The sequence below is a fragment of the Pelodiscus sinensis genome, chromosome 2 (genome assembly GCF_052426305.1).
Source record: "Pelodiscus sinensis isolate ZL-2025 chromosome 2, ASM5242630v1, whole genome shotgun sequence".
Lineage (NCBI taxonomy): Eukaryota > Metazoa > Chordata > Testudines > Trionychidae > Pelodiscus > Pelodiscus sinensis.
In genome coordinates, this window is record NC_143053.1 from 762,682 (window position 1) to 786,722 (window position 24,041).

A 24,041-nucleotide genomic window follows, 5' to 3' on the forward strand; every position below is an offset into this window, starting at 1 on the left:
TGCCAGTTTCTGTTTATGGCATGACTATTCAATTAATCAATAGGGTGCCTCTGCTGTTGCTACACTTCAAAGTTGAAGTGCTGCATGGAGCCCAGGGTCAGCTCCGAGGAAGCATTTCAAAGGGGCACAACTGATCCCAGGTTCCAACGCAGCACGTAGAGCCCAGAGTCAGTCCCCAGCTGATCCCGGGACCTCAGACTCCATAGAGCATTTCAAAGAGTCCCCCACTGACCCCAGGCTCCATGAGGGCACTTCCACTTTGAAATGCATATAAGCCCCTGCTGGGGACTCTTCTACATTTCACAGCTGGCATGCCGCGTGCTGCCCGAAGTCAGCAGAACTTCCTGCTGGCCCCGGACTGCACGGAGTTCCGCATTCCTCTTTTGAAATGTACAGCAGGGACTCTTGTACATTTCAAAGGAGGAATGCAGAAGTGCCTATGGATTAGTCAGGTAGTCAATGCAAATTCCATCGACTACTAAATTGCTCAATATTTAACATCCTTAATTTTCAACCACTGGTCTGCAGACTGGTGAGGGGCGATAGCACACTGCCAGGCCACGTCCATGCCTTGATGACTGGCTCAGTAGGATTCCGGAGCAAGGCCCATTCTGCCCAGAAACCCCCCTTTCCCTCTCTCCAGGATTGTATCTTTTCTCTGCACCCAGCGCTGCCTTGGCTTCTCTGCATTATGCTACATTGATGCTGAGAACGCTAACAGAGCCTAGGGGTGGGAGGGCTCTCGGGGCAGGGGCTGCAGTGCGGGGGGTTGCTCAGTAGGACCCAGGAGCGGCAGCTCTGGGAGTTGGGCTGGGTTTGGCCACTGCAGCAGAAAGCAACTCGCAGCCGCTGCTCACGGCGACTCTGGGACCATTGGGATGTGAACTATTCACTCCCCCCTCGCCCCCACAACCTTGCTGCCCCAGTGGTCACCAACCAGTAGATCGAGATCCACTGGTAGATCTTGACTGGTTTGGTTTTCAGCTGTCCCACCCCCTGCCACTTATTCTGCAGAGCAGGGAAGGGAGAGGAGGGTGCCCTGATATCAGGGTGCCCCCCTCCCAACCTGTATTCTGTCTCCACAGAATGAAGGGGGGCACAACAGGGTTTGGGATGGAGGGAGTTTGCTGACTGCTTTTGAGAGTGGTGCAGGGCCAGGGCAGGGGCGAGCCTGTCTTAGCTCCACTGCACCACCACCCAGGAACCACCTGTGGTAAGCAGTGTCCCGCTGAAGCCTGTATCCTGAACCACTGCCCAGTCATAAATCCCCGCTTGCATCCCAGGCCCCTGCCCTAGCCCTGAGGGCCGCCCCCAGACTGATACTCCCTTACAGAGCCTGTACCCTGAACCCCCTCCTGCACCCCAAACTCCAGTCCCAGTTTCAGCTCAGAGAACCTCTCACACTTCAAATCCTTAACCCAAGACCAGAGCCTCCACCCTAACCCTCTGCCTGACAAAAAGGAGGAAGGATGGAGGAGGAAGAGACTGGAGTAGGCAGGGCCTCAGAGAAGGGGCACAAAGGAGGTGGGGCAAGGATATTTGGGTGTCAAGTAGATCCTGGATTGCACTTCAATTCAAAAAAGGGATCTCGTGCTTAAAAAGTTTGGAGATCACTGCTCTATCAGAAAGAAGCAGCGGGGAGGGAGGGGATAAGAGAAGGGGTGTTCTTCAAAGTCATAATGCTGCGCGGAGCCAGACCCTGGGCTCCACACAGCGCTGCGGCTTTGAAATGCCACATGCAGCCCAGGGTCCCCAGCTGGCCCCTTCAAAGCAGCAGTGGCATTGCCACTTTGAAATGGTGTGTGGAGCCTGATGCCGGGCAGAGCCGCATAGAGCCTGGGGTCAGCTTTGACATGCTGCAGGGAGCATGTTAAACAATTAAAGGGGGTAAGGAGATGCAGGAGCAGTCCTTACCTGCAGCAGGTGGGGAGTTGCTCCAACCCCCACCTGTTAACTTTAACCAGTGAGCCTCAACCATTATGGGGTGATGCCTACCAGGTTAAACATTAACAGCTGTAATACTGACAGACAATATAAGACCTATGAAAATAGTAATAAAAAGGGTGAATGCTGACGCCTCAGACCCCATGTATTTTGAAGAAAATTAAGACTTTTGCAGCAGTGTAAACTTTGCAAATACACATTCAGGAAAAGTTCAAATAAGGGAAACCACAAGGAAATAGTACTATTTAGTAATTGACATATTTAGTCTGCAGAAGCGAAAAGTGAGGGGGGATTTGAGAGCAGCCTACAGGTTCCTGAAGGGAGGTTGCAGAGAGGCGGGAGGAAGGCTGTTCTCGGTGGGGGCAGAACAAGGAGCAATGGTCTCAAGTTGCAGCGGGAGAGGTCTAGATTGGAGATTGGGAAAACTGTTTCCCTAGGAGGGCGGAGAAGTGCTGGGACGGGTTAGGCGGGGGGGGGGGGGGCGTGGGTATCCCGTCTCTAGCAGTGTGTAATGCCCTGGCCAGGACGAGTTAGCGGGGGAGGGTCCCGTCTCTAGCAGTGGGGGGTCCCATCCTAGCAGTGTGTAAAGCCCTGGCTGTGACGGGTTAGCGGGGGGGGGTTCCAGTCTCTAGCGGTGTGTAAAGCCCGGGACAGGATGGGTTGGAGAGGGGAGGGAGAGGGGGGCGGGGTTCCCATCTCTAGCAGTGTGTAAAGCCCTGGCCGGGACGGGTTCGCGGGGAGGGGGGTCCTGTCTCTAGCGGCGTGTAAAGCCCTAGCTGGGACAGGTTAACGGGGGAGGGTCCAGTCTCTAGCGGTGTGTAAAGTGCTGGCCGGGACGGGGGGGGGGGGTCCTGTCTCTAGCGGTGTGTAAAGCCCTGGCCGGGGGATTAGCGGGGGGGGGGTCCCTTCTCTAGCAGTGTGTAAAGCCCTGGCCGGGATGGGTTGGGGGGTCCCATCTCTAGCCGTGTGTAAAGCCCTGGCCTGGCCGGGGGGGGGGGGGGGGGGGGGGCAGGGCGGGGTGTGAAGCCCTGGCCCGGGGGGGGGGGGGCGGGGCGGTGTGTGAAGCCCTGGCCCGGGGGGGGGGGGGTGTGTGAAGCCCTGGCCCGAGGGGGGGGGCGGTGTGTGAAGCCCTGGCCCGAGGGGGGGGGGGGTGTGAAGCCCTGGCCCGAGGGGGGGGGGGGCGGGGTGTGAAGCCCTGGCCCGAGGGGGGGGGGGGGCGGGGTGTGAAGCCCTGGCCCGAGGGGGGGGGGGGGCGGTGTGTGAAGCCCTGGCCCGTGGGGGGGGGGGGGGCGGTGTGTGAAGCCCTGGCCCGAGGGGGGGGGGGGGGGCGGTGTGTGAAGCCCTGGCCCGAGGGGGGGGGGGGGGGGCGGTGTGTGAAGCCCTGGCCCGAGGGGGGGGGGGGGGGGCGGGAGGGGGGGGGGGGGGGGGCGGTGTGTGAAGCCCTGGCCCGAGGGGGGGGGGGGCGGTGTGTGAAGCCCTGGCCCGAGGGGGGGGGGGGCGGTGTGTGAAGCCCTGGCCCGAGGGGGGGGGGGGCGGTGTGTGAAGCCCTGGCCCGAGGGGGGGGGGGGCGGTGTGTGAAGCCCTGGCCCGAGGGGGGGGGGGGCGGTGTGTGAAGCCCTGGCCCGGGGGGGGGGGGGCGGTGTGTGAAGCCCTGGCCCGGGGGGGGGGGGCGGTGTGTGAAGCCCTGGCCCGAGGGGGGGGGGGGGGGGGGGGGGGGGGGGGCGGTGTGTGAAGCCCTGGCCCGGGGGGGGGGGGGCGGTGTGTGAAGCCCTGGCCCGGGGGGGGGGGGGGCGGTGTGTGAAGCCCTGGCCCGGGGGGGGGGGGCGGTGGTGAAGGGGGGGGGGGGGGGGGCGGTGTGTGAAGCCCTGGCCCGGGGGGGGGGGGGGGGCGGTGTGTGAAGCCCTGGCCCGGGGGGGGGGGGGGGGGCGGTGTGTGAAGCCCTGGCCCGGGGGGGGGGGGCGGTGTGTGAAGCCCTGGCCCGGGGGGGGGGGCGGTGTGTGAAGCCCTGGCCCGGGGGGGGGGGGGGCGGTGTGTGAAGCCCTGGCCCGGGGGGGGGGCGGTGTGTGAAGCCCTGGCCCGGGGGGGGGGGGCCTGGACTCGGTGGCCCCGGAGGTGCCGGACCAGGCGCTACACGCAGGCCCCGATCCTCTCCCGCCGGGGCCGGACGCACCATTCCCCGCCCCAAGCTCGGGCCGCCTGAGGAAGGACCGCAGGGCGCGGGCCCCTCTCGCCGTTCCCAGGCCGCGGGAGGCCGAGCAGGCCTGAGGGGGCCCAGGCGGAGGGGCCCGGGAGACCCCCCCCCGCAGGCCTGAGGGGGCCCAGGCGGAGGGGCCCGGCGAGACCCCCCCCCGCAGGCCTGAGGGGGCCCAGGCGGAGGGGCCCGGCGAGACCCCCCCCCGCAGGCCTGAGGGGGCCCAGGCGGAGGGGCCCGGCAGACCCCCCCCCCCGCAGGCCTGAGGGGGCCCAGGCGGGGGGGGGGGGGGAGACCCCCCCCCCAGGCCTGAGGGGGCCCAGGCGGACGGGCCCGGCGAGACCCCCCCCCACAGGCCTGAGGGGGCCCAGGCGGACGGGCCCGGCAGACCCCCCCCCCGCAGGCCTGAGGGGGCCCAGGCGGAGGGGCCCGGGGAGACCCCCCCCCCACAGGCCTGAGGGGGCCCAGGCGGACGGGCCCGGGGAGACCCCCCCCACAGGCCTGAGGGGGCCCAGGCGGACGGGCCCGGCAGACCCCCCCCCCCGCAGGCCTGAGGGGGCCCAGGCGGAGGGGCCCGGGAGACCCCCCCCCGCAGGCCTGAGGGGGCCCAGGCGGAGGGGCCCGGGAGACCCCCCCCCCGCAGGCCTGAGGGGGCCCAGGCGGACGGGCCCCCCCGCGCGAGAAGAGCCGCTCACCAGGGTGATCGTCGTTGTCGTCGCCATCTTGTCCTGCCGCCCCGGCCCCGGCGCCTCCTCCTCGGCGGGAAGCTCGCGCAAGGCCAGCGCGTGCGCGGCGCGGAGCTCTCGCGGGACCTTACCCGCTGTGGCCGCAGACGGCAGCTCTCGCGAGATGTGCCTACGGCCGGGGAGGCAGCACTAGGGCGCGCGCAGAGGCGGGCTGTCGGGCTCAGGCCCCGCCCCTCGGGCCATAGGAGGCGCTGGCAGCCTTGGCGTTAGCGAGAAGCCCCGCCCTAGAGCGAGTACGGGGGCCGAGAGGGGCCGGAGGCTGAGTCGCACGTGCCAGCCCCTGCAAGCAGCTAAGGGCTGGGTAGGAGCAGAGGGCCCGGGTGGGTTGTAGGCTCAGGGCTGGGGTGCACGGGGCTGGCTCTGCGGGACCCTGGTGCAGGAGGAGATACAGGTGCAGGCTCCGGGCGGCAGTGTGGGGGCAGGAGGGGGCTGAGGGCTGGGGTGCACGGGGCTGGCTCTGCGGGACCCTGGTGCAGGAGGAGATACAGGTGCAGGCTCTGGGCGGCAGTGTGGGGGTAGGAGGGGGCTCAGGGCTGGGGTGCACGGGGCTGGCTCTGCGGGACCCTGGTGCAGGAGGAGATACAGGTGCAGGGTCTGGGCGGCAGTGTGGGGGCAGGAGGGGGCTCAGGGCTGGGGTGTACCAGGCTGGCTCTGGGTGAGCCTGGTGCAGGAGGAGATACAGGTGCAGGCTCTGGGCGGCAGTGTGGGGGCAGGAGGGGGCTGAGGGTTGGGGTGTACGGGGCTGGCTCTGGGTGAGCCTGGTGCAGGAGGTTGGGATGCAGGTGGAGATACAGGTGCAGGCTCCGGGCGGCAGTGTGGGGGCAGGAGGGGGCTGAGGGTTGGGGTGTACGGGGCTGGCTCTGGGTGAGCCTGGTGCAGGAGGTTGGGATGCAGGTGGAGATACAGGTGCAGGCTCCGGGCGGCAGTGTGGGGGCAGGAAGGGGCTGAGGGCTGGGGTGTACCGGGCTGGCTCTGGGTGAGCCTGGTGCAGGAGGTTGGGATGCAGGAGGAGATACAGGTGCAGGCTCCGGGCGGCAGTGTGGGGGCAGGAAGGGGCTGAGGGTTGGGGTGTACCGGGCTGGCTCTGGGTGAGCCTGGTGCAGGAGGTTGGGATGCAGGAGGAGATACAGGGTGCAGGCTCTGGGCGGCAGTGTGGGGGCAGGAGGGGGCTGAGGGTTGGGGTGTACGGGGCTGGCTCTGGGTGAGCCTGGTGCAGGAGGTTGGGATGCAGGTGGAGATACAGGTGCAGGCTCCGGGCGGCAGTGTGGGGGCAGGAGGGGGCTGAGGGCTGGGGTGTACCAGGCTGGCTCTGGGTGAGCCTGGTGCAGGAGGTTGGGATGCAGGAGGAGATACAGGTGCAGGCTCCGGGCGGCAGTGTGGGGGCAGGAAGGGGCTGAGGGTTGGGGTGTACCGGGCTGGCTCTGGGTGAGCCTGGTGCAGGAGGTTGGGATGCAGGAGGAGATACAGGGTGCAGGCTCCGGGCGGCAGTGTGGGGGCAGGAGGGGGCTGAGGGTTGGGGTGTACCGGGCTGGCTCTGGGTGAGCCTGGTGCAGGAGGTTGGGATGCAGGTGGAGATACAGGTGCAGGCTCTGGGCGGCAGTGTGGGGGCAGGAGGGGGCTGAGGGTTGGGGTGTAGCGGGCTGGCTCTGGGTGAGCCTGGTGCAGGAGGTTGGGATGCAGGAGGAGATACAGGTGCAGGCTCTGGGCGGCAGTGTGGGGGCAGGAGGGGGCTGAGGGTTGGGGTGTACCGGGCTGGCTCTGGGTGAGCCTGGTGCAGGAGGTTGGGATGCAGGTGGAGATACAGGTGCAGGCTCCGGGCGGCAGTGTGGGGGTAGGAGGGGGCTCAGGGCTGGGGTGCACGGGGCTGGCTCTGCGGGACCCTGGTGCAGGAGGAGATACAGGTGCAGGCTCCGGGCGGCAGTGTGGGGGCAGGAGGGGGCTCAGGGCTGGGGTGCACGGGGCTGGCTCTGCGGGACCCTGGTGCAGGAGGAGATACAGGTGCAGGCTCCGGGCGGCAGTGTGGGGACAGGAAGGGGCTGAGGGCTGGGGTGCACGGGGCTGGCTCTGCGGGACCCTGGTGCAGGAGGAGCTACAGGTGCAGGCTCCGGGCGGCAGTGTGGGGGCAGGAGGGGGCTCAGGGCTGGGGTGCACGGGGCTGGCTCTGCGGGACCCTGGTGCAGGAGGAAATACAGGTGCAGGCTCCGGGCGGCAGTGTGGGGGCAGGAGGGGGCTCAGGGCTGGGGTGCACGGGGCTGGCTCTGCGGGACCCTGGTGCAGGAGGAGATACAGGTGCAGGCTCCGGGCGGCAGTGTGGGGGCAGGAGGGGGCTCAGGGCTGGGGTGCACGGGGCTGGCTCTGCGGGACCCTGGTGCAGGAGGAGATACAGGGTGCAGGCTCGTGGGGGCAGGAGGGGGCTCAGGGCTGGGGTGCACGGGGCTGGCTCTGCGGGACCCTGGTGCAGGAGGAAATACAGGTGCAGGCTCCGGGCGGCAGTGTGGGGGCAGGAGGGGGCTCAGGGCTGGGGTGCACGGGGCTGGCTCTGCGGGACCCTGGTGCAGGAGGAGCTACAGGTGCAGGCTCCGGGCGGCAGTGTGGGGGCAGAAGGGGGCTCAGGGCTGGGGTGCACGGGGCTGGCTCTGCGGGACCCTGGTGCAGGAGGAGATACAGGGTGCAGGCTCTGGGCGGCAGTGTGGGGGCAGGAGGGGGCTGAGGGCTGGGGTGCACGGGGCTGGCTCTGGGTGAGCCTGGTGCAGGAGGTTGGGATGCAGGAGGAGATACAGGTGCAGGCTCCGGGCGGCAGTGTGGGGGCAGGAGGGGGCTGAGGGCTGGGGTGTACCAGGCTGGCTCTGGGTGAGCCTGGTGCAGGAGGTTGGGATGCAGGAGGAGATACAGGTGCAGGCTCCGGGCGGCAGTGTGGGGGCAGGAGGGGGCTGAGGGTTGGGGTGTACCGGGCTGGCTCTGGGTGAGCCTGGTGCAGGAGGTTGGGATGCAGGAGGAGATACAGGTGCAGGCTCTGGGCGGCAGTGTGGGGGCAGGAGGGGGCTGAGGGCTGGGGTGTACCGGGCTGGCTCTGGGTGAGCCTGGTGCAGGAGGTTGGGATGCAGGAGGAGATACAGGTGCAGGCTCTGGGCGGCAGTGTGGGGGCAGGAGGGGGCTGAGGGTTGGGGTGTACCGGGCTGGCTCTGGGTTAGCCTGGTGCAGGAGGTTGGGATGCAGGTGGAGATACAGGTGCAGGCTCCGGGCGGCAGTGTGGGGGCAGGAAGGGGCTGAGGGCTGGGGTGTACCGGGCTGGCTCTGGGTGAGCCTGGTGCAGGAGGTTGGGATGCAGGAGGAGATACAGGGTGCAGGCTCCGGGCGGCAGTGTGGGGGCAGGAAGGGGCTGAGGGCTGGGGTGTACCGGGCTGGCTCTGGGTGAGCCTGGTGCAGGAGGTTGGGATGCAGGTGGAGATACAGGGTGCAGGCTCCGGGCGGCAGTGTGGGGGCAGGAGGGGGCTGAGGGCTGGGGTGTACCAGGCTGGCTCTGGGTGAGCCTGGTGCAGGAGGTTGGGATGCAGGTGGAGATACAGGTGCAGGCTCCGGGCGGCAGTGTGGGGGCAGGAAGGGGCTGAGGGCTGGGGTGTACCGGGCTGGCTCTGGGTGAGCCTGGTGCAGGAGGTTGGGATGCAGGAGGAGATACAGGTGCAGGCTCCGGGCGGCAGTGTGGGGGCAGGAGGGGGCTGAGGGTTGGGGTGTACCGGGCTGGCTCTGGGTGAGCCTGGTGCAGGAGGTTGGGATGCAGGTGGAGATACAGGTGCAGGCTCCGGGCGGCAGTGTGGGGGCAGGAGGGGCTGAGGGCTGGGGTGTACCGGGCTGGCTCTGGGTGAGCCTGGTGCAGGAGGTTGGGATGCAGGAGGAGATACAGGTGCAGGCTCTGGGCGGCAGTGTGGGGGCAGGAGGGGGCTGAGGGTTGGGGTTCACGGGGCTGGCTCTGGGTGAGCCTGGTGCAAGAGGTTGGGATGCAGGAGGAGATACAGGGTGCAGGCTCTGGGCGGCAGTGTGGGGACAGGAAGGGGCTGAGGGTTGGGGTGTACCGGGCTGGCTCTGGGTTAGCCTGGTGCAGGAGGTTGGGATGCAGGAGGAGATACAGGGTGCAGGCTCCGGGCGGCAGTGTGGGGACAGGAAGGGGCTGAGGGCTGGGGTGTACCGGGCTGGCTCTGGGTTAGCCTGGTGCAGGAGGTTGGGATGCAGGAGGAGATACAGGGTGCAGGCTCTGGGTGGCAGTTTGGGGACAGGAAGGGGCTGAGCGTTGGGGTGCACGGGGCTGGCTCTGGGAGGGGGCTCTGGGTGGGGCTGGGGGTTGGGGTAAGTAGGGGCTGTGGGGCGCTGGCTATGGTCTCCAGCTTGGTGGTGCTTGTCATGGGAAGCTCGTAGTGCACGGTGCAGCAGTCTCAGAAGTAGCCGGCACACATTCTCCCTGGGCGGGGAGCAGAGGGTCTCCACATGATGACCCTGCCTGCAGGCCCTGTTAGCCAGAGTTCCTAGCCAATGCTGGAGGCAGGAGCAGCGCATGTAGATGCTCAGCCCCACCTCTGAGACAACAAGCATGTGCTGAGCACTTCCAGGATCATGAGCTGTTCTCCCATCCTCCCCAACCCAGCCCACATGCAGAAACTGAGCTGGCTGCACAAAGTGCCTGGTGTAGCCACTTGCCCTCCCCCCTGGGGCTGTGCTATGGCCCATCTTTGGGTCCCTACTCGCAATTTGGGAACCCCTGAACTACATTCTCATAGTTGGCCCTTCTGACTTTATAACCTACAAATCTACTCACACTGGCTTTTCAGAAGAGCTTGGGTCACAGTTGGGGCAAAATGGTAGAAGTAAAATCAAAATTCAGATCCAGCTCAGCATCTCATGCATGCACATACGATTGGCCAGACGGGGTCAGCCCAAAGGTCCATCCAGCCCAGAGTCCGGTCTGCCCACAGTGGCCAATGCCAGGTGCCCCAGAGGGAGTGACCAGCAACAGGTACCATCTAGTAATCCCATCGCTGTTACCCACACCCAGGCTATGTCCAGACTGCAGGCTTCTTTTGGAAGAAGCTTTTCTGGAAGAGATCGTCCAAAAAAACTTCCAAAAGAGAGCAGCCACTCTGCCAGGCTGTGTCTACACTGGCATGAATTTCCGGAACTGCTTAAAATGGAATACTATTCCGTTTTCAGTTTTTCCGGAAAAGGAGCGTCTACATTGGCAGGCTGTTTTTCCAGAAAAGCCCTTTTTCCGGAAAAGCGTCTGTGGCCAATGTAAACGCACTTTTCTGGAAAAGAGCCCCGATCGCCATTTTCGCGATCGGGGCTTTTTTCCGGAAAAGACTACTGTGCTGTCTACACTGGCCCTTTTCCGGAACAGTGTTCTGGAATAAGGACTTATGCCCGAGCGGGAGCAGAATAGTTTTTCCGGAATAGCGGCTGATTTTGTACAGTAGAGCATTGTTGCTTTTCCAGAAATTCAAGGGCCAGTGTAGACAGCTCGCAGCTTATTCCGGAAAAGCGGCTGATTTTCTGGAATAAGTGGCCCAGTGTAGACACAGCTCCAAAGGGCATCAAAAAAGTGATCTACTTTTTCGACAGACAGCGTCCACACTGAACGGATGCTATCTCGCATGTAAGTTGTGATTCCTATGGGCGGAATGGCCACCAGAGCACCTGTGCTTTTTCCTCTTCCCTCTTCTTGCAGAAGAACTCCCTCTTCCCCGTCCACACACGCCTTTTTCCAAAAGAGCTCTTTCGCAAAAAGGCTTCTTCGTAGCAAGAGGGTTACCAGTGTCGGAGAAACCCCTCTGTTCTTTGGTTTTTCGAATGAACGCAATTGCAGCGTGGACGTAATTGAAGTTTTTTCAGAAAACCGCCTTTTCCCAAAAAAGCGCAGTGTAGTCATATCCCCGGTTTCTGATAAACAGAGGCTAGGGCCGCCATTCCTGTCCATTGATGGGCTTGTCCTCCTTGAATGTATCTAGCTCTTCTTTGACCCCTGCTATAATGGTCATGTGAATGTGAAAGAAAGCAAGTTGGCCAGCATGATGTTCAATGGCAGATGCAAAAGATTGGCAGACCTAACGAGTTAGTAGAGTGGGACTCAGTCCCTCTATTCTCACATAGAATTACAAGTTTTCCTTTCGGACGCTCCTTTCCGCACCTGCAGCATGATCCACAGGCTCACAAAAGCAAATCACATTGCACTCTTGAAATAGAATGCTAGGTGCCTCAGCCCTGCCCCTGCCATGCACCTTGTTAATTATCCCTTGGGTTAGTATTTGTTCTTCTATACCGATTTAAACCGTGTGCGTGTGTTAGTAACTGGTGGGGGCCAGAGCGGTGCACAGCCCAACAAACGCACATGATGTCAATGCTGGTGCACAAGACAAAACTCACTCCGCTCCCAGATGGGAAATCTTAGCGGGAACACTGCACCCAACCCCCCATATTCCCTCCCTGTGCCAGCCCCCAATATCATCCCTAGAGCCCCCCAGTGCTTTCCCCTGCCTTTGAGAGCCTCCCTCACCTAGCCCTGTGCTGCTGTGCCAGGCTGTGTGCGGCCCTCCCGCTACACAGCGAATTGCTCTTCCACATCTAGGAGGACACTGCCTCTGCCCAGTGCTGAGGGGGGGGCAGGACACGCCTCTCCCAACAGCCATGGGCAGTGTACCCCAAGCCCGGCCCCCAGAGCCCCCGCAGACCGGTGAGCGGGAACTGCTGCTTGTTACCATAAGAGGGAACTGCATACGAACATGGTGGGAGTGGTCCTAGCTCCTCCCACGTCGGGAGCTCTTGTCTAGAGACACAGACTCTGGAGCTGAGCCCTTTGGGGTCTTTTGCACTGGATACTTGTAGGGAGTTCTTCCACCAGAACAAAATACTTTGGAGGAGGGGGGCGTGGTGGGAAAGACACGTCACAGTCTGCAGTGCTGCCCAGACTGGCTGCTGGGTTTGGTTGGGTTGTACCAGGGAGCTGAGATTCATTCCTCAACCTGGGGCCATCCTTGGTGCTTGCCTAATGCATCCTGTGCTTTGTGCTGTGTGCAGAGGTTCGCTAGCGAATACATCACTGCAGAGTCACTGGGAGGAAAGTCCTCTGAGAAATCAAGCTGTAACTTGTCAGATGCACAAAGCAATCCGCACGGGGAAATCTTAGGGCTGAACTACAGCGAATTGCTCCAGCAGGGATGGGAAGCAGACACTACACAAGGAAACTGTTCAGTGTTTCCATAGGCGTATGCCCAGACTTGTGCTGGCACAAGCAGAACTGAGCAGCAGGAAAATGTTTCTCCACCTAATTTGTTCAGCTTTTCAGTGTACCTGACTTTCTGGATAAGCCAATTGGACAAGGAGGAAGCTACCTTACCCCTTTTCTGTGTAATGGAGAGAGAAGCCAATCCACAAAGACTTGATGACTTGCTCAGTTATCTGTGCTGTGATGGGGGTTGTTCTTGGCAACGGATTTATTGAAATCTGCAAAGTCAGCACATCAGCACAGCTTGGGAAACCCACAAGCAAAGCAGCTAGCAGAGCTTGGCAAAGCACCTTAGCATTGCAAACTCAGCATACTGCGCGATTGTCCATGCTGCACGGCAAAGCACACGCAGCCAGTACTAGAGAGGGAATCCGGCGCGGTGTGAAAAAGCCAGCGTCGCATGCAGCATGGGCCATGTGGCACAGTGTGAACAGAGCACTCAGAGCAGCGAGGTGTAGGCAAAGCAGCAGCGTTTGGTACACAAAGAATTCCCAGTTGCAGACAACACCAATCTCCAAGCTGACAAGTCAGGAGCTACTTGCCCCCATTCTCCCAGTGAATAATGGAAATTTCACATGTCGCAGGGGAAGCAGGGAGGGGAGAGATCTCTGGGCTGCCCCCAGGACTCAGGGACTTTGTGGAAGGCTAAAAGACAAATTCTGGAATGCGAGAGGCTGTGCTCAGCACCAGTGGTTCTTCTCTTGGTCCATGTTTTATCAACTACCTGATTGTTCGGGATTCCTGTGGTTTCTTCCCGTGCCATGTCAGTCAAACTCACAATGGCTTCTCCTCAGCTTAGCACTGGGGGCCCAGTGCTTGTAATAAGGCATCACAATGGCCCCTTTGCCTGGGCAAATCCACCAAAGCAGGAGGAATCAGACCTGGAAAAGGGGTGGAATACAGCTAATGGGAAACTGCTCAAAATCCTCCCAAGCCTGCACTCCCCCCTCTTTTTCACTCCCTGCTGTGATCACTTCCACCTGGGGGGCGATGGGATGGCCCCTGGGGCCCTCGGGGAAAGTGCTTCTTGCCCCCAGAGGTAAATGACTGATTGTGGGCTCTTGCAGCAGCTTTGCTTCTTCAAAAACCCTGCCAGCCAGAAGCTTCCTGCACAATCTTCCACTACTACAACCACCGCAGATTGCCCTGGCTTCCCTCATAAGCAGAGACTAGAGAAGACAGCCTTGGTAGGTTCCGGTAACCACGACACGTGCCAAAGGTCTCAAGTTTGCTGGTCCTTCCTCTTCTTACCACTGTCACCTGAACCGCAGGCCAGCAGAGACACAGCGGGGCCTGAACGGCAAGCGTCCCCTGCAGCAGGAAGTCTGATTCCTTCTGGCCTGGTGCAGCTCCCATCCTCATGGGGTGGACCCGTCTGCCCAGAACTCATCAGGTGGCTCACAAGGGGGGAGGTCGGTGCTTGTGGAAGGCATTTTCTAGGAAGTTGGCCAGCATTTCACAGTCATCCTAGCAGAAAGGTTAAAGTGGGTTAGGCTTGCTGCAGCTGAGAGCACGTGCCACAGAACCCTGTCCTTGTCCACGCTCAGTTTGGCAGGTGACCTGTGTGCTATATGGGCCACATGCTCAGGAGACTGTCCAGGAACGAAGTATAAATGCACCATCTCACAAGTGCTCTGCAGATAAAGCTGTTTGCCAGAGGACCCTGAGGTAGCCTGGGGAGGGTCAGGATTTAGAATGAGGAAGTCTCCCAGACTTCACTTTCAATCTCTGAATCCCCAACTCATGGCTAAAACAACACCATCCCCCCCAAAGTGTGTCTGCTTCCCCCTAGCCATGGCTTCTGCAGGCTGCTCTGCGACTCCAAGCGTCTGCCGTCTCCTGACTCTGGACGGCTGACCTGGCAGGGCCCTCCCTGGGTCGGAAGAGGGCCGTGCTGTTTGGTGGTGTGGGAACTGGTTGCCTCTGGAGGTCACAAAGTCTCATCTGGGCTCTTTAATGTAGGCAGCTGTTCTGGTTTTGTACTCCAGAATCTTTCTAAATTTGGTCCCACTCACCAGAATGACATGGCTACAGTCACTGGAGCCAGGCTGGAGCACAGCAGGTAGACAAAAGGTGGCCCCATGGCAAAAAGAAAAGTGGGTTCATCATGCAACTATTAACGGGTCCTGTCTGACCCTGGCCGCAGCCATAAGAACAAGCTGCTCAGCTAGGAATATACATGAGTACCCGCCGCAGCTCCGGGCCCTTGTGCCCCCCAGGCTTAGGGAGTGGTGGAGAAGGAGAGGGCCCTGCCGGAAGCACCCGCAGCCTCGCAAGGCAAGGGGAGGAGCTCACCTCGTGGATGAATCCGTAGTGTACCAGCTCTGAGGCCAAGCCCTTGGAACTGTCAGCTGCAGAAACAGGGTTAACTGTGAGAATGGGAAATTCATGAAGGCCGGCGTTCCCTCCAGAGAGCACCTCTCCTGGCACACAGCCCAGCAGGAAGCTGCTGCCAATGCGCTTGGCTCTGGGAATATGCCCGGTGAGCACTGGCCCATGTGATTCTGGGGCAGACAGTGTGGAGGGGAGCCCCAAGGGCTGGGTGGAACGAGGCAAAGTGGCCGTCCCAGCAGGATGCTGCTTGGAGATGCTTGGCTCCTTTTGACTCAGAAACCTGGTGCCTGGAGATCCCTGGTCCCGTGGGGCTGGGTGGAGCTCCTGTCCTCCCCACGAGTTGGGCTTGAACCGGGCATGCTCTGAAGAGACCCACCCCAGGCTCTGCAGCTGAGCCAGGATGAATGGCCAGGAAACTGACACCTGACAAGGGCTGCTCGTCACCCTCCCGAGGTCTCTTCCCTTTCACGAAAGCTGCAGATGACGGCTGCTGTCTTGGGAGAACTCTCCTGCTTCCCCGGCGCTTCGCAGCTGGGCACCAGGCTGTGGTGAGGGGTGAAATTCTAACCCGGCAGCACGCACTTTCCAAGGGCTGCGAGCTCCGGACTGGGGATGTTCAGTGTCGGCTAATTACATCGTCGAGTGACCTCCTGAATTCCTATCGGTTAGTCGATGGTCCTCGGGGTGGGGCTGGCAGCCAGTGCGCTCCAGCCTCGCCTCCTGAGGATCCCTGCTGCTCCGTGCTGCTGCCTCTGTAGAAGAGGCAGAAGTGCCGGGTGCCAGGCAGGAGCAGATCCATGAGGGGAACCAGTTTAAAAACCAGCCTGTCGCTCCGTGCTCCTGCTTCTGATAAAGAGGCAGCAGCATAGGGTGGCAGCAGCCCCTCTCTAGGGTGGGTCTGGGCTCCCCAACCTGGTGTGAGCCGGAACTGAGCAGGGCTGCCTGCCCGCCCAGTGCCTAATCCCCTTCAATGCAGAGCCGCAGCAGGGGTAGGTCCCGGACCCATTTCAAACCAGAACTTCTGGCCAGCCTGCTAAAAAATGGGCAGGCGGGCGGGGAGGGATGCATGCAGTCGATAGCACTAACCTATACGCTTATGCTTATCGGTTAATCGACTGCTCTATCACATCCCTACGCCAGACACCCAGTGCTCTGGGGCCTCAGGTGGGCAGGACCCTGCATCTGAGTGGCAGGGATCAGTCTGCCTTTTCCAGCAGAGGGAGGAGAGTAACCAGGCTGCACACAGCCTGCAAGCTCTCTGGGGGAAGGCCTGTCTTCCTGAGACTCTGCGCACAGCGACCAGGCCAACAGCAGGCACGACACTCATCAGTAAACTTACTTGGCAGCAGGTCGTAACTTAACTGCCGGTGCAGCTTGTCCTCCAGGGTTAGCAAGAGCGTGAGCTGCAGCAGGAAGAGAGAGCCTATTAGAAAGAGCATCAGCTGCTCCTTAGCAGGCAAACAGGAATCTCACACCTGAACCTGCTGGGAGGAGCAGGTGGACTTGCTGCAAGAGATCATGGGTGGCTAGTCAGACCTGCCCTCTGAAGGGCCTGCCTGGAATGAACGTGCCCTTTCCTCCGTCACAGCTTGCCTGGCGCCCAGTGCAACCATCCGGATTCCCCTCCCCGCTCTCGCTCCAGGCTGCAGTGAGAGCCCTGGAGTTCCTCGCAGAGGACACCGAGCCCCAGTGTCGTCCTTCTGGCAATAGTACACGAGCCGCAGGTCAGAACCTCCTTGCCCACTAACGCCAGACCCTGCTTTTGGCTCCCTCTTTCTAAAGCAGAGCCACAGCCCACGGCTCTGTCCCTTTGGCACCACAGAATCCCCAAGAGACGGCCAGGGTTTCCAGCGGAGCAGGGGACTCAGCCCCGCCTTGTTCCAGGGCAGAACATAAGAGCGGCCATCCTGGGTCAGGCCAAAGGCCCATCCAGTCCCGTCTCCTGCCTGCCCACAGGGGCCAATGCCAGGTGCCCCAGAGGGAGTGACCAGAAGGAAATGGTCACGTGATCCCTCCCGTCGCCCATTTGCAGACAAACAGAGGCAGGGCCACCATTCCTACCCAGCCTGGCTAACAGCCATTGATGGACCCAATCTCCATGCATCTATCTAGCTCTTTTTTTGAACCCTGTTAAAGTCCTGGCCTTCCCCACATCCTCTGGCGAGGAGTTCCACAGGCTGACTGCACTGAGTGAAGAAAAACATGTCTGGGACTGACACACCTGGAGCTAAATGCAGGATCCCAGCTGGGGCCTCCCCAGGGCCCTGGGAAAGAGGGATTCTCCCTTGCAGATCCAGCATGGGAAGCCTCTGGACTGACAGACTCGGAGCCAGGTGCAGGATCCAGCGGCTTTCCCCTCCCCACTCCTGCATGCTCCCATTGGCCTTGGGGCTGCCATACCTCATGGCAGACTCAGTCTGATGTGCCTCTCCCAATCCCCCAATCTCTCCACATCCAACTTCCCAGGCACCGCCCTGTCCCCCGGCCCACTGGCGGGTCTGTTATTCCAAGCTCAGAGCTCTGCCCAGTTACAAGCAGAGCCGTCCCCTTCAGATGATTTGGGGCATGTGCTCCAGTCCCACGCTTTGGGGGACCCCGCCGTGGCCACCCCAACCGTCCTCATTGAGGGGGAAGCCTGGGGAATCCCCTGGGGGTACGGGAGCAGGGGCCACATTGGCTGGGTGTTTATTTGTGGAACTACAAAGCCAAGCGCACCCATTTGTTAGTGGGACATTTCGAAGAGTGGCTCCTCCCCCTCCCCAGACCCTGCCGCCCACCTGCCTTGCTAGCGCGGCGCCCGGCACAGGGCCCGATCCTGCCTCTGCCTGCCACTAGTAAGCGTCCTGGCAGCCATTGGTCAGGGAAAGGGCAGGACAGGCAGGCAGAGGGCTCTGGACTGGGCCGGTCACTTACGTGCCACTGGGCCTTCTCTTCATTCAGCTCCATGCTACACTGCATCTGCACCACCTAGGAGAGACCAGGCAGCATCGGCATGGGGGCAGCACAGGGCACGTTGGCTCTCCCAGATCCCTGGCCTCCCCTTCCGACTTGCACCCCACACCCACGGCCTGCTGGCCACCTAAAGCCGCCTCCCCTCCCCTCCCCGTAGGAACGGCCAGACCCAGCTAGGGCTGCGACCGTGGCCTTGAGAAGTCTGGGCTCTGTGCTGCGCATGGGGAGACAGAGCAGCCTGCCCTCCCCAAGAGGTGGGGACGGAGCCAGGGCTCACGCATACCCCCCCCCCGCCCCGGTACAGAAGCAGCAGGGCAGGGTGGAAAGAGCCAGGGCTCACGCATACCCCCCCCGGCCCTCCCCAGTACAGAAGCAGCAGGGCAGGGTGGAAAGAGCCAGCCCCCCCCCCCCCGGTACAGAAGCAGCAGGGCAGGGTGGAAAGAGCCAGCCCCCCCCCCCCCCCCGGTACAGAAGCAGCAGGGCAGGGTGGAAAGAGCCAGGGCTCACGCATACTCTCCCCCGGCCCCCCCCCCCCCGGTACAGAAGCAGCAGGGCAGGGTGGAAAGAGCCAGCTCCCCCCCCCCCCCGGTACAGAAGCAGCAGGGCAGGGTGGAAAGAGCCAGGGCTCACGCATACTCTCCCCCGGCCCCCCCCGCCGGTACAGAAGCAGCAGGGCAGGGTGGAAAGAGCCAGGGCTCACGCATACTCTCCCCCGGCCCCCACCCCCCGGTACAGAAGCAGCAGGGCAGGGTGGAAAGAGCCAGGGCTCACGCATACCCTCCCCCCCCACCCCCGGTACAGAAGCAGCAGGGCGGGGGGAACGGGAGCCAGTGGACAGAGCCAGGGCTCACGCATACCCCCTCCCCCCCCCCCCCGGTACAGAAGCAGCAGGGCAGGGTGGAAAGAGCCAGGGCTCACGCATACCCCCCCACCCCTCTCCTAGGTACAGAAGCAGCAGGGCAGGGTGGAAAGAGCCAGCCCCCCCCCCCCCCCCGGTACAGAAGCAGCAGGGCAGGGTGGAAAGAGCCAGGGCTCACGCATACTCTCCCCCGGCCCCCCCCCCCGGTACCCCCAGCTCCCCCCCCCCCGGTACAGAAGCAGCAGGGCAGGGTGGAAAGAGCCAGGGCTCACGCATACTCTCCCCCGGCCCCCCCCCCCGGTACAGAAGCAGCAGGGCAGGGTGGAAAGAGCCAGGGCTCACGCATACTCTCCCCCGGCCCCCCCCCCCGGTACAGAAGCAGCAGGGCAGGGTGGAAAGAGCCAGGGCTCACGCATACCCTCCCCCCCCACCCCCGGTACAGAAGCAGCAGGGCGGGGGGAACGGGAGCCAGTGGACAGAGCCAGGGCTCACGCATACCCCCCCCCCCCCCCCCGGTACAGAAGCAGCAGGGCAGGGTGGAAAGAGCCAGGGCTCACGCATACCCCCCCACCCCTCTCCTAGGTACAGAAGCAGCAGGGCAGGGTGGAAAGAGCCAGGGCTCACGCATACCCCCCCACCCCTCTCCTAGGTACAGAAGCAGCAGGGCAGGGTGGAAAGAGCCAGGGCTCACGCATACCCCCCCCCGGCCCTCCCCAGTACAGAAGCAGCAGGGCAGGGTGGAAAGAGCCAGCCCCCCCCCCCCCCCCGGTACAGAAGCAGCAGGGCAGGGTGGAAAGAGCCAGGGCTCACGCATACTCTCCCCCGGCCCCCCCCCCCCCGGTACAGAAGCAGCAGGGCAGGGTGGAAAGAGCCAGCCCCCCCCCCCCCCTCCCCCCGGTACAGAAGCAGCAGGGCAGGGTGGAAAGAGCCAGGGCTCACGCATACTCTCCCCCGGCCCCCCCCCCCCGGTACAGAAGCAGCAGGGCAGGGTGGAAAGAGCCAGGGCTCACGCATACTCTCCCCCGGCCCCCCCCCCCGGTACCCCCCGGTACAGAAGCAGCAGGGCAGGGTGGAAAGAGCCAGGGCTGCCTCCCCCCCCCCTCCCCACCCCCCGGTACAGAAGCAGCAGGGCAGGGTGGAAAGAGCCAGGGCTCACGCATACCCCCCCCAGCCCCCCCCCTCTCCCTCCCCTCCCCCCCGGCCCCCCCCCCCCGGTACAGAAGCAGCAGGGCAGGGTGGAAAGAGCCAGGGCTCACGCATACCCCCCCCCCCGCCCCCCCCCCGGTACAGAAGCAGCAGGGCGGGGGGAACGGGAGCCAGTGGACAGAGCCAGGGCTCACGCATACCCCCCCCCCCCCCCCCCGGTACAGAAGCAGCAGGGCAGGGTGGAAAGAGCCAGGGCTCACGCATACCCCCCCACCCCTCCCCCCCCACCAGCCCCTCCCCCCGCCCCTCCCCCTGGGCCCCCACCCCCCCCCCCCCTCGGTACAGAAGCAGCAGGGCAGGGCTCCATGCCCCCCCCCCCCCCCTCTCCTCGGTACAGAAGCAGCAGGGCAGGGGGGAATGGGAGCCAGGGCTCACCCCCTCCCCCCCTGCCCCTCTCCTCGGTACAGAAGCAGCAGGGCTGGGGGAATGGGAGCCAGGGCTCACGCATACCCCCCCCCCCCCGCCCCTCTCCTCGGTACAGAAGCAGCTGGGCGGGGGGAATGGGAGCCAGGGCTCACCCATACCCCCCCCCCCCCTCTCCTCGGTACAGAAGCAGCAGGGCGGGGGAATGGGAGCCAGGGCTCACGCATACCCCCCCGCCCCTCTCCTCGGTACAGAAGCAGCAGGGCTGGGGGAATGGGAGCCAGGGCTCACGCATACCCCCCCTGCCCCTCTCCTCGGTACAGAAGCAGCAGGGCGGGGGGAATGGGAGCCAGGGCTCACACATACCCCCCCCCCCCCGCCCCTCTCCTCGGTACAGAAGCAGCAGGGCGGGGGGAATGGGAGCCAGGGCTCACGCATACCCCCCCCCCCGCCCCTCTCCTCGGTACAGAAGCAGCAGGGCGGGGGGAATGGGAACCAGGGCTCACGCATACCCCCCCGCCCCTCTCCTCGGTACAGAAGCAGCAGGGCTGGGGGAATGGGAGCCAGGGCTCACGCATACCCCCCCCCAGCCCCTCTCCTCGGTACAGAAGCAGCAGGGCGGGGGGAATGGGAGCCAGGGCTCACGCATACCCCCCCCCCCTCTCCTCGGTACAGAAGCAGCAGGGCTGGGGGAATGGGAGCCAGGGCTCACGCATACCCCCCCCCCGCCCCTCTCCTCGGTACAGAAGCAGCAGGGCGGGGGGAATGGGAGCCAGGGCTCACGCATACCCCCCCCCTCTCCTCGGTACAGAAGCAGCAGGGCTGGGGGAATGGGAGCCAGGGCTCACGCATACCCCCCCCCGCCCCCCCCCCACCCCTCTCCTCGGTACAGAAGCAGCAGGGCGGGGGGAATGGGAGCCAGGGCTCACGCATACCCCCCCCCCCGCCCCTCTCCTCGGTACAGAAGCAGCAGGGCAGGGTGGAAAGAGCCAGGGCTCACGCATACCCCCCCCGCCCCTCTCCTCGGTACAGAAGCAGCAGGGCAGGGTGGAAAGAGCCAGGGCTCACGCATACCCCCCCCCGCCCCTCTCCTCGGTACAGAAGCAGCAGGGCGGGGGGAATGGGAGCCAGGGCTCACGCATACCCCCCCCCCCGCCCCTCTCCTCGGTACAGAAGCAGCAGGGCGGGGGGAATGGGAGCCAGGGCTCACGCATCCCCCCCCCGCCCCTCTCCTCGGTACAGAAGCAGCAGGGCGGGGGGAATGGGAGCCAGGGCTCACACATACTCCCCCCCCCCGCCCCTCTCCTCAGTACAGAAGCAGCAGGGCGGGGGGAATGGGAGCCAGGGCTCACGCATACCCCCCCCTGCCCCTCTCCTCGGTACAGAAGCAGCAGGGCGGGGGAATGGGAGCCAGGGCTCACGCATACCCCCCCCCCCGCCCCTCTCCTCAGTACAGAAGCAGCAGGGCGGGGGGAATGGGAGCCAGGGCTCACGCATACCCCCCCCTGCCCCTCTCCTCGGTACAGAAGCAGCAGGGCGGGGGGAATGGGAGCCAGGGCTCACGCATACCCCCCCCCCCGCCCCTCTCCTCGGTACAGAAGCAGCAGGGCTGGGGGAATGGGAGCCAGGGCTCACACATACCCCCCCCCCCCGCCCCTCTCCTCGGTACAGAAGCAGCAGGGCGGGGGGAATGGGAGCCAGGGCTCACGCATCCCCCCCCCCGCCCCTCTCCTCGGTACAGAAGCAGCAGGGCGGGGGGAATGGGAGCCAGGGCTCACGCATACCCCCCCCCCGCCCCTCTCCTCGGTACAGAAGCAGCAGGGCGGGGGGAATGGGAGCCAGGGCTCACGCATACCCCCCCCGCCCCTCTCCTCGGTACAGAAGCAGCAGGGCGGGGGGAATGGGAGCCAGGGCTCACGCATACCCCCCCCCCCCCCCCGCCCCTCTCCTCGGTACAGAAGCAGCAGGGCGGGGGGAATGGGAGCCAGGGCTCACGCATACCCCCCCCCCCCCGCCCCTCTCCTCGGTACAGAAGCAGCAGGGCGGGGGGAATGGGAGCCAGGGCTCACGCATACCCCCCCCCCCGCCCCTCTCCTCGGTACAGAAGCAGCAGGGCTGGGGGAATGGGAGCCAGGGCTCACGCATACCCCCCCCCCGCCCCTCTCCTCGGTACAGAAGCAGCAGGGCGGGGGGAATGGGAGCCAGTGATTGTGGGGAAGCAGCTTAAAGGCCAGCTCCTCTCACCCCCGTGTAAACGTGCATCTGCAGGAAATCCGCGCACCATGGTCACTTGAATAACCGCACTTCAACACCCCTGAGGGCCTGCCACTGCCAGAGGCTGCGCTAGCTGACTGAGGGGAACATGCAGGAACGCCGAGTAGGGGACAGCTATGGAGTAACCTGCCCTCGGCCCGCCCCAAGAAAATCCCGCCTAACCCCATTTGGAAGCACGGGCGGTTTCAGCCCTTCCCAAGCCGTGGGTTACGTTTCAATGACACCTGCCGCTGTTCCTGGCCTTGTCCGCGCTTTTCGGATCCTGCCCCGCTCTTGGCCTGGCCGATGCCTGGTGAACGCCAGTGTGTATTCTGAGCCCCTCCATCATGGCCCTCTCTGGCCTGCCAGTAGTCTCCTCAGACCCAGGCATCCCCGTGCCCTGGCTCTGAGCCCCCTCAGCGCCTGCTGGCCTTGTCAGAGCTGGGGTGCCCCACGTGGGGCGCGGGGTCCCATCTGTTTACGACATTGCTTCTGCTCTCTGACGCCAGCCTCTGACAAGGCCTCCCTCCCCAGCACCCACCGCTTGTAGCCCGCCTGTCTCCAACAATGCCTAAGGCCCTTCAGCTGTCCCCTCATCCCACCTCCGCCTGCCTCGGGAGCGCCCTGCCCCCATTCTCCCGGTGTCGGAGACCCTCGGATGCGCCTGGCGCCATGGCTGAGAGTCGGCGCGGGAATACTGGGGCTGGGGGACCAGGTGGCTTTGCTGGGATCTCCCGGGGGCGGAGCTTTCATACCCCTCGGCAGCAGTTCTACTGACCTAACGTAGGCCAGGCCCACACGGTGCCGGAGTCCATGGCTGCCGGGCCTGCCTCCTTGTCCAGAGGCTCTGCACCAGGCTCGGGGAATCGCTCTCTGCTTCGGCCACAGTTGCTGCGACCGCAAGACCAGCCGTGTTGGCCAGGCCAAAGGCCGGGCCTGGTTTGCTGCCCATGCTGCCTGTGGGGCACAATAACCCGGGGTGGAACGCAGCTACCTGCGTCACGCTGGGCAACCAGCAGCCCGAGGGCCACGCGTGGCCCACTGGGGTTCTGTGCGTGGCCTGGGAGACATTTTGCTTCCCGCTGCCCATGCGCAGGGGTGTGATTCCACTGGCTCCCGGCCGTGCCGGGGTTTTCCAGGCAGGATTACTAAAGCGACACGCACATGAAGTGAGGTGCGGGCTGACTGCACAAGGCATCGCCTGGGCAAACCGGCGCTCCCTCTGGATCCCTCTGGATGGCGCTGCTACGGGTCCATCCCACAAAGGCTGGGGACGCAGGCACCACAGCCCTGTCCCAGGACACCGTCTGGGTTACGACACTCTCACAGCGCAGTGTAGCGAAGGAGGGTTGCTCATGAGCGCCCGTCTCCGACTTAGATTGGCAGCGCTTTGGAGAGGACCCGACTCTCTGCTCTGGGCTTGTCACAGGGGCCCTGAGGCCATGCGGCTGGCCTGGGTCTGTGCGGCACCTAGCGCCTCTCACGGGCTCGGAGGCCATGCGCCTGGCCTGGCTCTATGCGGCACCTAGCGCCTCTCACGGGCTCAGAGGCCATGCGCCTGGCCTGGGTCTGTGCAGCACCTAGCGCCGCTCACGGGCTCAGAGGCCGAGCGCCTGGCCTGGGCCTGTGCAGCACCTAGCGCTGCTCACGGGCTCAGAGTCCATGTGCCTGGCCTGGGTCTGTGCAGCACCTAGCGCCGCTCACGGGCTCAGAGTCCATGTGCCTGGCCTGGGTCTGTGCAGCACCTAGCGCTGCTCACGGGCTCAGAGTCCATGTGCCTGGCCTGGGTCTGTGCAGCACCTAGCGCCGCTCACGGGCTCAGAGGCCGAGCGCCTGGCCTGGGCCTGTGCAGCACCTAGCGCTGCTCACGGGCTCAGAGTCCATGCGCCTGGCCTGGGTCTGTGCAGCACCTAGCGCCGCTCACGG

The 24,041-nt window shown here is 64.0% G+C and overlaps 2 protein-coding genes across 2 annotated transcripts in view; both read right to left on the bottom strand.

Moving 5' to 3' along the window:
- Window positions 1-4,992, bottom strand: part of PUF60 (poly(U) binding splicing factor 60) — a 35,749-nt gene extending 30,757 nt beyond the window's left edge. The window contains exon 1 of the mRNA XM_075919844.1: window positions 4,831-4,992. Within this exon, the coding sequence (XP_075775959.1) occupies window positions 4,831-4,857 (27 nt within the window). The 5' untranslated portion in view covers window positions 4,858-4,992. The remainder of the gene's footprint in view (window positions 1-4,830) is intronic.
- A 7,325-nt stretch (window positions 4,993-12,317) lies between these two features.
- The window catches only part of NRBP2 (nuclear receptor binding protein 2), an 81,684-nt gene continuing 69,960 nt past the window's right edge, over window positions 12,318-24,041 (bottom strand). The window contains exons 15-18 of the mRNA XM_089776079.1: window positions 17,396-17,449; window positions 15,822-15,885; window positions 14,444-14,499; window positions 12,318-13,615 (exon numbers count right to left, since the gene is read on the bottom strand). Of these exons, the coding sequence (XP_089632205.1) occupies window positions 13,547-13,615; window positions 14,444-14,499; window positions 15,822-15,885; window positions 17,396-17,449 (243 nt within the window). The 3' untranslated portion in view covers window positions 12,318-13,546. The remainder of the gene's footprint in view (window positions 13,616-14,443; window positions 14,500-15,821; window positions 15,886-17,395; window positions 17,450-24,041) is intronic.